Raw genomic sequence first — 13,392 nt, forward strand, 5'->3', positions numbered from 1 at the left:
TACTAAAATATTTGATGTAGTCTGATAGTGATGGCGGTGATATGGAAATAGAGCTCCAAGTTTAGATATTTGAGACCACTGGAGTATATGTTTAGTTGTTTACTTATGATAATTATTTTAAGCACAAATAACTAAAATATACTTGCATCACATAATCACTTCATGATTATGAAATCACTGTGGCAACAAGGTAGTTGGTTGTCATTTGGTAGTCTTATTATTATTTTCTTTGTCGTCTTTATAGGGAATCACTGGCTCTTCAATCATAGAGGCACTAACATCATTTATCCGTAAACCTGGATACACTTCTCTGCCACACAGTTATGTGAAGTCTGGCTCTGTACTCCTGGTAAAACCCAATCGTGATACTTCCATTTTCTCCTTGTTCCTTGGCTTGATAATCTAAGTTCTAACCATGGCGATTGACTATGGCAGGATATTGTCCAAGGTATACCTGCGAGGTTCCCAATTTCATCTCAGGATCTGTTCAACATTTTAGACGATGCAAGCGAGAACACATTTTTATGCGCTGGCACTGCCGAATCATTAAAGAAGTTTGTTTTCAATGGTGATGCCGAAAAGATTGGCCTTGAAATGAGGAACTTGGTTGTTTGTACTAGTTTCCTTGTTGAGCAGAAACTGGTACTTATCGGTTATCCTTTCTGTGTGGAATCATTTGCCTTTGACTTCTCCCATCCCTCTTTTCTTTGGTCAATGCTACATGCTTAAAGCAAAATTACTCACAAAATTTGTTGTGCGTCTTTCAATTGTGAAGGAATTGCTATTTGATGCAATTCTCGACGCAACTTTCATTATGGGTCATTAAGAAACAATCCCTATCCTCGTTGTTTGCAAGAGCCTTTGAAGCAATGGTTAATGTTGTTATTGTTGCTACATTGTTAAAAGTATTTTATTTTTTTCAACAGGTCAAGGCATGCCTTGCTGATAAAGATGCTGAGGCTCTAAGGTATCAGAAACTGCTTGTGGATGAGGAAGAAGCTGCTCACAAGAGGTAGTTGATATAGTTATGCAGTTGTAACGTAACTACCTTTTCTCCATTATTTTAGTCGCGTTGTCAAACCTTGTTTCAAAGTTGTGCTGCTTTTTTGTCTGAGTAGATGGTGTCCTTGTACACATGGCCAATTGGGTTTGTAATATTAATGTATACTTTTTGTTTCTCTCTTTTTGTCTGGAGGGGAGGGGACAACTAGGGTCTATTATTTGGTTTATTCAGTCTGTTAGCCTCCTACCCCATGGTTTTGTAGCGTGAGTCATTTGGTGAAGTTTACCCCGTATAAGTGCACTAGATATTTCATTTATTCAAATTAAGACAGTGGTAAAACAATATTTCCACTGTTGGAGTTTGGCAAGAGTTTTCTGCTTCCCAGTGAGCCAAAGACTCACTACTTTGGCTCCGGAATATAATGGAAATTATGTATTACAGCGAAAGAACTCATTGAACAGTTTATACTTCATATATTGTGAATTTGGTTTAGTTGGTGCAATACGTAACACAATTTTTTGGATTAGGATCATACAGCTGTAAAATGACTACGTAGAGTTATGGTATTCAAGTCATTTTCACATTTTTGTGTTTAATTACCAATATCACCATCTGTTATTGTTGTGCCACTTATGGTAAACTTCACCAACTCCACAAAAAATAAACTCGAGACAATCTTAACACCAATTTTCTTTACGGGTCATCCAAACAACCTCTCCGTGTTTTCGTCTTGGGTCATTCGGAAACAGCCTCTTTGTGTTTCTAACACAAGGGTAAGGCTGCGTACATCCCCCTTCCCCCCCACCCCGCAATTTGTGGGAGGCATTGAGGCATTGGGGTATTGTTGTTGTTGTTGTTGTCATCCAAAAACAACCTCTCCGTGTTTTCAACCTGAGTAGCGTTGTGCTTGTGCAGCCCCCTCCCCCTGTTTTACTCCACCATAAGCTCATAGCCACTCTGATGTATTTTGTCTGCAGGCAAGCTGCTCTGGTAGAGAAGAAAAGACAGAAGAAACTTAGGCAGAAAGAGCAAAGGGAAAAAGAGCTAGCATATGCTGAAAATGATAATTCTCCTGAAGAAAGTCTTCCATCCCCGTCAAGTTCAATCCCTTCTAATGATTATGACTCTAATCTAGAAATGCTAGAAATACCTCCTGATGCAACTCCATCTTTTGAGCATTCTCAACTAGTGCTTGTGGGAAGGGATAATTTTATAGATCAAGAAAACAGACATCCAGATATAGGCTATCACCAAAAGGGGAATCGAGATTTGGGTGCTTGCCAAAATGTCGAGCATAAAAGATTGCAGCAGGAAGGCCAAAGACAAGTGATAAACTCTCGCTTGCAAGCACCAAAATCGCATAGATATCCCAATGGCTTTCACACCAATCACAACTATCAGGCTCCAAAGCCTGGAGCCATTCAGAAACGTGCTTCTTCAAGAAACTCCCATGTTACTACCAATGGCACTAAAGTTTGGACAGCAAAACCAAAATCAGAAACTGATGAACGGAACACTAAACCTAAATATCTTATTGAAGCACCAAAGCTACCATGTCAAGAAAGAAAGGTTTTAATTGGCTCTATACCTGTTTCACTTGGAAATAGTAGTATCCAGGACGGATGGTAATCTCTGTAGTGCTTCCAAAAGCTGTGCCTCAGAACATTCTGTACCAAGTGAAAATCAGGATAATGCAAGTAATTCAACTGTCATGTTGTGGAGACCTGTTAATCGACGTGGTGATGGAATCCAGCTTCCCATCGATAATAGCAGTGGTACTGCCATTGTAGATAGCTTCCTTCGCAATGACTGTGGTGGGGTGCAGCCGACAACATTCATAGTTGAGAGTACTAGTGGCTGCGAAGATAAATCTGACTCATGTGTGGAAGGCGGACAGAAAGGAGGCGTGAAGTTCTCCAGCCATCTGGCAGAAGCATTCCTCTCTCAGAGTATGTTCTCTGTTCCACAATGTTTTTCCTTTTCAAATTTTGAGCTTATTTGATTATTACTCTATACATATTGAAATCATGTGAAGTGCATATGCCATTGCATGCTTTTCTTAATTTCTACTCCTTCCAATAGAATGATCACAAGCTCAATTTGGTTTGTCCCATAATAATGATTGCTTTCTATATTGGGCAACTTTAATTTATAACTTTATTTTTTACTACCTTTCTTGAAGAGGCAAATGAGCATACCCAACTTAAGTTTGGTGAAAAAGAGCATTAAGGGTAAGGGTATTTACATTCCTTTTCTTAAAATGAAGCCTAGTTGAAAATGATCAATCCTTTCGAGAACTATTGTAGATATGTAGATTTTCGGGGAATGTTTTTGGCTTTTTGATGTTTTCTTTTTAGTAAATGCAAAAGGAAAAGTGATACTCGTATATCATATCAAGACACCAGACACGACCATATGGCATTTATTAAAAATTATCTTTTGTAAGGGTTATTTGATTAAATAACATGCAGTTTTGCAATAATACTACAAAAGTCGTTTAATGTTGATTCATGTTTAGGCTCCAATGTGGCTATTTATCTAAAACAACTAGTTTTAACATCATGGTTTTTCACTAATCTAGGATGGAAGGAGGCTACCACGGCAGATCATGTTGAACTAGTCTTGTTCACAGAGGGACCTCCAGGACATTCCGTGGTACTAGATGATACTAGTAATCAAGAAGTTTCATCTCCCGAGTTAAATGGCAGTAACGTCCTTAGTTGTGCTGGGAATTATTTACCAGTCCAATTGACCATCGATTCTTCAACAACAGTGAAGACCAAGGCCAGGGCTAAGCCCCAGAAGGGAAATAAGGTCAAGTACATCCAGAAACAAACAACTTTCGGAAATTTTTGAGATATTCATACAATTGGTATAGGAAATGTGCAGTTTTTTCGCCCATCATATCTTTACATTCTTTTCAGAGGGTTCCAGTTTTAGGAGTGGTCTTCTGTCCGGAAATTTTGGGGAAAGTGGTTTTTTAGTGATAGCTCATTATTATCTATTTTCCATAGGATGCTGTAAGCTGTAAGCCTTTTCGCCTTCATGAGTTGGATATTTTTCTCATGTAATAAACTGTGGGTACTTTTAGCATAATTGTGGATTTTAGGTGGTATTTTCATAAAATTAATAATTTTGGTCCTCATTTTATTTCCAATTTTTTGTTTCCCTAAAATGTAAATGCTTTTTTAGTGTACAGATGCAGAAATACTGAGATGACTGACGTAGGCACATAGCATTTCTGCTATCGTGGAAATTTTGTTTTTCTTGAAAAAGTGCACTCCTATCAGTACTTGGTACTTCTCGATTTTTCAGAATGGCGTGCTCTTCGGGATCATTTTAAATGAGGTCTACTGCAGCTCATGCGATAGTTTGTGACGGACTCTGAGTGACTGATGCATATCAAAAAGTTCAATTGCTCATGTTTTTAATCATTTGACATTAACACAAAGTCTGCTCTATGTTTAATTGTTTATGGATGAATCCATTGTACAAACTACAAAGGTTTTATGGCTAAAAGTATTACAAAGAAAAGAAGCTGATTTTTTCAAATGAAAACAATACACGTCACGAGAAAACTGCGTATCGAATGTAACTATGTAATGTGACGAACCAGAAAGGGAAAAATGTGACCAACATGGAATGAAAAAGAATCCACAAGTCAATTGCCCTTACTCACAAATATACAGATTTTGCAAGTAGCGGGATTAGAGTCAGTTCCTGGCTATCCCATCTTCATGACCCCTGTAATGTGCATGATATAAACAACTGCACAGCACAACCGCCGGATTAACCTACTAAGTGAGAGGTGTCTTAAACGACATCAGAATGTTACCATGTTAACTGGTACCATTCACCTTCTCTTATTCGATCATTCTCCGTCGTGAACCTGATTACAAATCGAACATTTCAATAAGAGGAAAGAACAGCAAGGATGAAATAAGCTCAAGAACATTTTTTACTTTGATTTTTATTTTACTTGGGGAGATCTTTACCATCCATAATCAGTCTTGTATGCGACGATTTCAAATGAGAGATCTACCCAAACTTATATGCACCTTGTTTAACTATGCTAATGAATTATCATTTGGTTAGACATGTAAGACCTTCTTATCTCTTATATAAGGTCTCGTGTACATGTCAAACCAAATGACCTCATTTCATTTCACATGTAAGACCGTCTTATCTCTTGTATGACACACGTACCATTATTTCTCTGTGTAGAACCGTTGCCATTCAAGGAAATGGACGTGAGACTTCTTCCTTGGCCCAAGGATAGAATCTCTTGCATTCTTTCTGGCCAGTCTGAGTTCAACCTCCGAGCAAAGTCCTCCACCTCCCTGCAGTACCACGTAATTGCAAAACAAAATTAACAAACAAGTTGACTAATTTTCTTGCATCATTGACGTTAGCTAATATGTAAAAAAAATGTTCTGGGATCACGGTAACTCGACTACAGTATCAGAATTAACATGTGGACATGCGGTACCAAGAGAATACAAGAAAAAGGTACATTATGTGAATCCTAATGTCAACTGGACTATATACTACGAGTATTTTATTTGAATAGCATTTATTATTTCATTCTGTGCCAATTTTGATATGTCGATAGGTTTGGCATCCTCAACCTTCCACATGAGAAGAATAAGGTTGTCACTTGTGATTTGTTAACATGTAAACCTGCTGGCCTTGGCTCAGAAAGGGGTAAGTGAGTACAATTTTCAAAAATACGGAGCCTCTCCACAACATTATCCTTATGCTCGAGGGCTTCTCTACATGGCGGGAAAAGGTTAGGCGGATGTACCCAACAATGACAACATTACCCATGTGTTGTTAACACACAGAAACTTTCCAAATGATCCATACTGAAAATGTGTCTAATATTGCATCGAATGACTTCACAATTAACAGAAGGTAATCAGTTAGTGAGCCTTCTTTTTGGTCTGTCATAAGTTAAACACACAGAAAATTGGCTTTGGAAAAGCCTCTCAATTATAAGCAAGAAAAAATAGTAAATTTAATGCGCCTTAATTAGGACTGAATTTCCCATGGTGGACAACTGGAATGATTAGACATAAATCAGGGAAGTTGTTTCAAATACAACTGAAAGGAAAAAATACAGCACATGAAATGAAAAATTTTCAAACCTGTCAAGCTCTTCCTTCATTGCAGGATCTAGCTCATCATCACCATCGTCATAATCAACTTTAGGATCCAGCTCTTGTGATTCTGAACTATGGCCAAACTTCCCATTTTCAAATGATTGAGAGAGGCCTCCCTCCTGAATCAATAACAAGAAACTAATAAAATAAGTGGGCCACATGGATGCTAAAAGATGTTAACAAACAATAGGGAAGGAACTGACCTTCTGGTATCCAATAGCATTGTTTGGCACTTTCATGTGTGTTTTTTTTCTACGGTTTTTCTTTTTAGTTTTAGCTGCTTTACCTCCTTTACATTCTGCAAGATAAATACACAAAAGTGAATGATACGTAGTAGTAAAAAGGATTACAGAGGAGATTTAAACAGTACCACAGCATGCCTCCAGGATGATAAAATCTAAAACTAAGCAGCTGCAGCTACGTCATAACTCGCAACTCTTAATAAACGTCTCAAATACCAAGAAAACAGAGTGCCTTAATTCACTAAAGCTTCTGGGTTCTGACTATGAGATATAAAAACTCCCCTCTCTCGAATCTAATGGCAAACCATTAAACCTAAACATGAGAATATCTGGATGGTTTACGTATGTACCCTTACCAAAGCAACACAGTTATATTACAGAAACATCAGTCTCTCACCATGACTGGGTATAGTAGAATTTAAGTGGCATGTGGAGCAAAATGGCTCTTTCAAGTTTCGACAACTCCCCCTGACCTACCTACTGTACAATTTACCAGTGACCTTCACAATGAACCCCAAACTCACATTGGCAAGCAAATCTAGAGTAGGGGAAAAAAAACAGGTAGCTACCCGCTATCATAGCACAACTAAATTTAGACACTTCAGTAAGCAAGCAAATTTAGTCTACTTGAATATCAATGAAAGAATCTGCACCTTTTTCTCCACTATTTATGAATGATAAGAGATCATCCACAGAGCGGTCATCTACAGCCTCTTCTTCAGCTTCAGTTATCTGAGATACCACACAATAGGCATATAAGCAATCAGGACACATGTGTGTTACTGGTACACTAAAGCTAGGATTTTGCCCTACAATGACGAGGTTAGGAATTATCTCCGAGTATGTACGTCTATTTCCAAAGTACATATTGAAACTCAACAGGTCGCCCTACCAATACAAAGCCACCAACACTTAATGCATGATGTCCCTTTCCACAGTTATAATCTTCCAAACAGACTGAAGATAAATAAAGAATTACGAATGCTCAGGATTATGTCAGGGTCATAGCTGACATGTTCTTGTTAGCCTGCACTTTTGAGTATTTTGCCTGCTCACACGTTAGAGGTAGTGCTAATAGTGTGGCCCGGTGCTCTTGCTAGATTAAGGCCATTGAGCCCAAGTCTAGAGAAGGAAAAAGTTTGGTTTGAGGAAAAAGTTTGGTTTGAGGTCCCAACTAGATTATATCTCTTGTAAACTTTTATTTGATCCCTATTAACTGAAACGTTACATTGAAAAAAGCAAGCACCTTTTTTTGTTCTCTTTCTTTCAATTCTTTCCTCTTTCTCGCATACAGCCGGTTCAATAATCGTATGCGAGGATCGTCCGTGACATTTTTTAATGGCTCCAACTTCTCCTCCTGCAATAACAACATTCACATCAGAAGGGTGCCCACTATACAATGCACATGCTACAAGCCTTTTAGCAACAAACTATAACCTCTGTGAGATCATCAGGTAAATTAAATATCTCACGTATCTCCTCTGGGGTCTTCCCTTCAATTATCCGAGCAAGTGAGCGACTAGTGAGATCCACTAAAGGTTTCAACTGAAGGCTATCAGCAGCAGATGTTAACTCGCATAATTTCTTGGTATCTAATCGAATGAACCTATCATCAAACGCCTTCCGCTCCTGGAAACAAAAAGGATACATAAATGATATTAGCGAGCATAGCAACATATGGAACAAAAAAAAGACTAAATAAATAAGTGGAACATAGGGAACAAAGAGAGATTTGGCAAAGTAAGATAAGTCAAGTTAAAACACCTTAACACACAATGAGAAGATACAACAACATTATACAAGTTCCCCAAAGGCTCCGAGTAGGGAAGTCAAAGTACTACAAGCAAAAGAAAACCAAAAATATGTCACACAGACTAACCTTAATGGAGTGACCCGGCTCTTGGTGAAAACGGCAATAATCCAAGATCGAACCCAAAGTTACAGGGGTAACCCGCTCTGGGAGTACAACAGCATTTGTTTTGGAAGTCCCCGTACCTGTTTGCAGTATTTCTCGGCATATAACAGGGCAAAACATTGCAACCTCTTCCTCTACTTGCTGAATTGAGCCATCAGCGGTTTGTAACCAAACATAAGACTTCATCTGAAACAAATAGCAAGCAGGATAAACTACGACAGCCAAAGCATTTATATGACGGTAAATCACTAATGTAAGTGGAGATCATGAAATGTCGTAACAAATGGTCCAACCTTATTCAGGCAAGTTGCACAAAAAAATATAAACTTTCCAATAATCGACCCATTAGAAACTCAAAATCATAATATAAACCATATAATAGAGCTACATAATGATTCTGATTATCTAACGCGCTAGAAGACCATGTTTCGCATTTTATCAGTCTTTAGTTCAAAAATCAACAAGCCACTCAACATACCTCTTGCTTGACAACTGCCATTGTACCTTCTGGCATTCAGTATATCTAATATCTTTCTATCTTGGGAGTGCAAGTAGTCTTGTTCTTTCACGTTTTCAAAATAGTCACCAAAACAAAGAACAATTTTATTTTACTTCACGCCAAGCTTAAAGTAACAGAAATATTGATTCCTTGTTCATAATCTGGTGTTGATATCAATCCTCATAAAAGTAGCATTTACAATCTTCACATATCAAGTAGGTCAACCTTGAACTCCGAAGAAAGGAAATGAAAATTATCCTTATTGAATACTCCTGAGTCCTGAAGCATAAAAAACCACACATCAGTTTCAAAGACTATATTTATGAACAAATAAACGCATCTCCTAGCTCGCAAAAAACCACATTGAAGGCTACACAGAACACGTTTTTTCACTCTTTTTGCATAATTATCAGCTTATAGGCTACACCGCTACAGCTAATAGAACACCAGTTTTTTGTTACCACTTACCAGACAACACCCCCCCCCTCCCCTTTCTCCTAACATCCCCCCTTATTATGTTTTCAGTACCCCTTGTTTATGAATGTTCGTACTGTTGGCATCTTTAACTGCTGCAACCCAAAAAGGATAGACAAATCTTGGTCTACAAAATCATCTCTAACTCTCACTTCAATGACAATTCAAAAAGGGTTTCATTTTAGCTGTTAAACAATGTTATCACCACCATAAAAAGCCAAGACGATTGAAGGTGGTTGGTACACATTTTCTGTCATTCTAGTAAATCTCCCAAGTTGTTTATCATCTTTATCTTCTAAACCAATAAGCTCATGATAGTGGAAGTTGTCTGACAACCTCATCCTAACTTATCATATTTTTTAAGGTCACACATATCTACCCAATCATTACCGCAAAAAAAAAAGTAAATAAATAATGCCGGTAAAAAGATTCAAGTGTAAACATCAACTATGAGCTAGAAGAAAAACGTCACTACTGTAATCGCACTTTTAAAGCAGAATAGTAGTTAAATTAATTACTCACTCATCATAATCAAAATGGAGAGGAACACAGTTTAAGTTAACAATTCTAGGTTTCTCTTAATTTTTACTCCCATTTGTTTATTGATTAGTCTTGGTGCTTGTTAGTAGTTGATTCGCCGTGGATGCATTAGGGACTTAGGGTTACTGAATTTGTGATGTTAGGTACAAAATGCAAAATTGTTAAATGGAATAATATTATTGAACTAATCAGTAATCACTCATTATAATCAAATTGGAGTGGAAAAAGCTTAACTTACAGTCCAGGTTTCTGTTAATTTTTACTCCATTTGTTTATTATTAGTCTCGGTGCTTGTTAGTAATTGATTCATGTCAATGCATTAGGGTTATTGAATTTGTGATGTTAGGAAGAAAATGCAATATAGTTATGGCATAATGTATTATTGTTAGCTAATCACTCCCAAACGTCAAAATCGGAGACACTACTCTTCTAATCCTACTTATATTATCCCTATTTGACTTTATGATGTAAGGTACAAAATGCAATATAATTAAATGGCAAAATATTATTGTTAGTTAACCACTCGCAACCGTCAAAATTGGACAACTTACTCCCTTATGTTATCCCTACTTGACTTCATAGGTCAAACACCATCAACTTTGATTAATATTTTCTCACAATATAAACTAGATACAACTTTCTTAAACGAATAGTAGAAAAATTGTTTTAAATCAAATAAGACAAATTACACCTAGCAATCTAGCATCTCCTGCCTTTTAGAGCAGAAATGAATGATCAAAGTAAATCTTTGACCACAAAAGTGAAATGGTGAACATTAAAAATGGAATGTAGGTGATACTAAGGTATATATTATGTATAGCAAAGAAATAGGGGAGTGAGTGGCCATAAGCTAGAAAACAAACTCTGGAGCTCGGCATCGAGAGCAAAGCCTATATAAACATGATAACAACAAATCTCATCTCATTTTCCTAATTTCATCAACCTTGCGAATTCAACACTACTTAACAACAATAAGCACACGCAAATCTAATCAACAGGCCTAAGAATTGAAATAAGTACGACAAGAGAACTAGACAAGCTATAATGTAGCATTCGACAAAGTGAACTCCATAATACAATAAACTCTATCTATTAAAACACTATTCAACATAAATCAATCAACCTTACAACACAAAGATAATGAAGCAAGAGCTCGGCATCAAGAGAACTAAACTTTATCAACATAATAAGTTAATAACATAAAGACTGATTTAAACCAACTTTGCAAAAATTTCACACTACTTAAACAAAGCTGCAATACTCAACAAACACAAAATTAATGAACAAACAATGTAAAAAATCGAATAAACATGAAAAACAGCTAGGGAAGCTATACCATAGCACTTGAGTACAAATGTAATACAATAAATTTAATCAATCGATCACTAAGACCGACCGATTAAATTAACTAAATGTCGAAATCATTATCAATTAATCATACTATACCAAAAAAAGAAGGCAAGAGCTCGGAATCGAGAGAGGTAAACTATATCAACATAATAACATCAAATCTCCATTAAATCAACTTCGCAAAATTTAACACTACTTAAGCAAAGCAACAACAATCAACAAATACAAAATTAATCAACAATCAACGTAAAAAAAAAAATCGAACAAGCACGAATTATGAGCTAAACATGATTTAGCATAGCACTCAGGTAAAAATGCAAAAAGTTGGATAGACTAGTTAGTTATCCTAGTTGGCAGTTAGTTATAGAATTAGTTAGTTGAGTAAGTCGGTTAAAGACTAGACACCTGCATAGATGCTTGTATAAATAGAATAGCAAGAAACATCATTTACTGTACTTGTAAGATTACAGAGATAAACATATTCATCGTGAGCAATCATGTTATTGCAGATTAATCAGATTTATAATACCAAAAAAAAAATCAATTAATCAATCATATGACAGATTCAATTAACAATCATTATCAATTAATCATACTACAAGAAAAAAAATGAAGCAAAAGCTCAGAATCGAGACAGCTAAACGCTATTAACATAATAACACCAAATCATAATTAATCAACTTTGCAAAATTAACACTCATATACAAAGCTACAATAATCAACACACAAAATTAATCAACAACAAACGTAGAAAAATCGAACAAGCAAGAGCTCGGAATCAAGAGAGCTAAACTATATCAACATAACAGCATCAAATCTCAATTAATTCAATTTCACAAAATTAACACTACCTAAACAAAGCTACAATAATCCGCAAACACAAAATTAATAAACGACAGACGTAGAAAAATCGAATAAGTATGAATAAAGACTAAACATGTTATAGCATACGAGGTATTCACGCTTCCGCACAACACATAACATTCCGATGAAAATGTAATGCAATAAATTCAATTAATCAATCACTACGACTGATTAAATTTAACGAAATCATTATAAATTAATCACACTATACGAAAAAATGAAGCAAGAGCTCGGCATCGAGAAAACTAAACTCAATTAACATAATAACAACAAATCTTAATTAATCAAGTTCGCAAATTGAACACTAGTTAAACAAAGCTACGATAATCAACAAACATAAAATTAATCAACAACAAACGTAGAAAAATCAAACACGCAGGAAAAACAGCTACTCGTATTACATTCAGGTAAAAATGTAATACAATCAATTCAATTAATCAAACATATGACATATCAAATTAATGAATTCATTATCAATTAATCATACAACAATTTTTTACAAAAAAAAAAAAGAGAGGGAGAAATGAAGTAACCTAAAGGCAGAGAGAGAGGTCCGGCGATCGGTGGCGAAGACGGCGAGGAGGGAGAAGGAGTGGTTGGTGGTAACGGCGAAGAGAGAGAAAATGAGGGAAGTGGTAAACTGGTAATTGGAGTGAAAGGGATGAGACAGCCGTCGTTGTGAGAGTTGTGAAGTTGTGACTGTTGAGTGACGACGGCTTAACTTGTGTACTCTAGTCTAGTCTCTATACTTTGTTGTGTTTTGCCATCTGGCCTATACTAGTTTTGTTTTTTTTGGATATTCTCTCGTGTATCCCTTAACTTTTTCATTTTCTATGATATACCCCTCTTTTCATGCAAAAAAAAATTTGACCATCAATAACTCTTGGCTACAAGTTCAGAATACAATAACATTTTTTTCTAAATTGACCGTCTTTAAGAGGTCTTCCGTTTGAAAAAAAATTCACCGACGTCTCAACTTGTAGTCGGGAATTATGGTCGGTCAAAGTTTATTCGTTAAAAAATGTTTGACCAACCATAACTACCGGCTAAGAGTTCAAAAAGCGGTGAATTTTTTTTTCAAATTGAAGGCTTTGACGAGATAATTGGTTTGGAAAAAAAAATTACTGTTTTCTAAACTCGTAATAGAGAATTCTGTCGGTCAAAGTTTTTTTGCGAAAAACGAGGGGTACACCATAGAAAACGAAAAAGTTCAGAGGTACACGAGAGAATATCCCTTATATTTACCATAATTAGAGATAATATTATATATTAGCATATTTTTTATCCCCATATCTTCTAAATTTTCTACCCTAATAATTTACTAGATTTTGTGCCCGTGCGTT

The 13,392-nt window shown here is 36.2% G+C and overlaps 2 protein-coding genes across 2 annotated transcripts; one reads left to right on the forward strand and one right to left on the reverse strand.

Moving 5' to 3' along the window:
• Positions 1–244: 244 nt before the first annotated feature.
• On the forward strand, positions 245–4,148 carry LOC141618309 (uncharacterized; the record flags this gene model as incomplete). The annotated part of the gene is given in 5 exon segments (XM_074435409.1): positions 245–349; positions 436–642; positions 927–1,012; positions 1,981–2,952; positions 3,585–4,148. Coding segments are annotated over 4 exon segments (1,050 nt in total), but the record flags the coding sequence as incomplete, so codon positions are not given.
• A 289-nt stretch (positions 4,149–4,437) lies between these two features.
• On the reverse strand, positions 4,438–12,786 carry LOC141618310 (SKP1-like protein 21). The gene is made up of 10 exons (XM_074435410.1): positions 12,583–12,786; positions 8,801–9,100; positions 8,287–8,508; positions 7,845–8,036; positions 7,654–7,764; positions 7,061–7,139; positions 6,369–6,463; positions 6,151–6,284; positions 5,210–5,343; positions 4,438–4,892 (listed from the first exon to the last, which is right to left on the reverse strand). Exons 2-10 carry the CDS (start codon positions 8,834–8,836, stop codon positions 4,867–4,869), a joined length of 1,029 nt encoding a protein of 342 aa, XP_074291511.1. The 5' UTR covers positions 8,837–9,100; positions 12,583–12,786; the 3' UTR covers positions 4,438–4,866.
• Between the last annotated feature and the right edge of the window lie 606 nt (positions 12,787–13,392).

Source organism: Silene latifolia, chromosome X, assembly GCF_048544455.1.
Source record: "Silene latifolia isolate original U9 population chromosome X, ASM4854445v1, whole genome shotgun sequence".
Taxonomy (NCBI): domain Eukaryota; kingdom Viridiplantae; phylum Streptophyta; class Magnoliopsida; order Caryophyllales; family Caryophyllaceae; genus Silene; species Silene latifolia.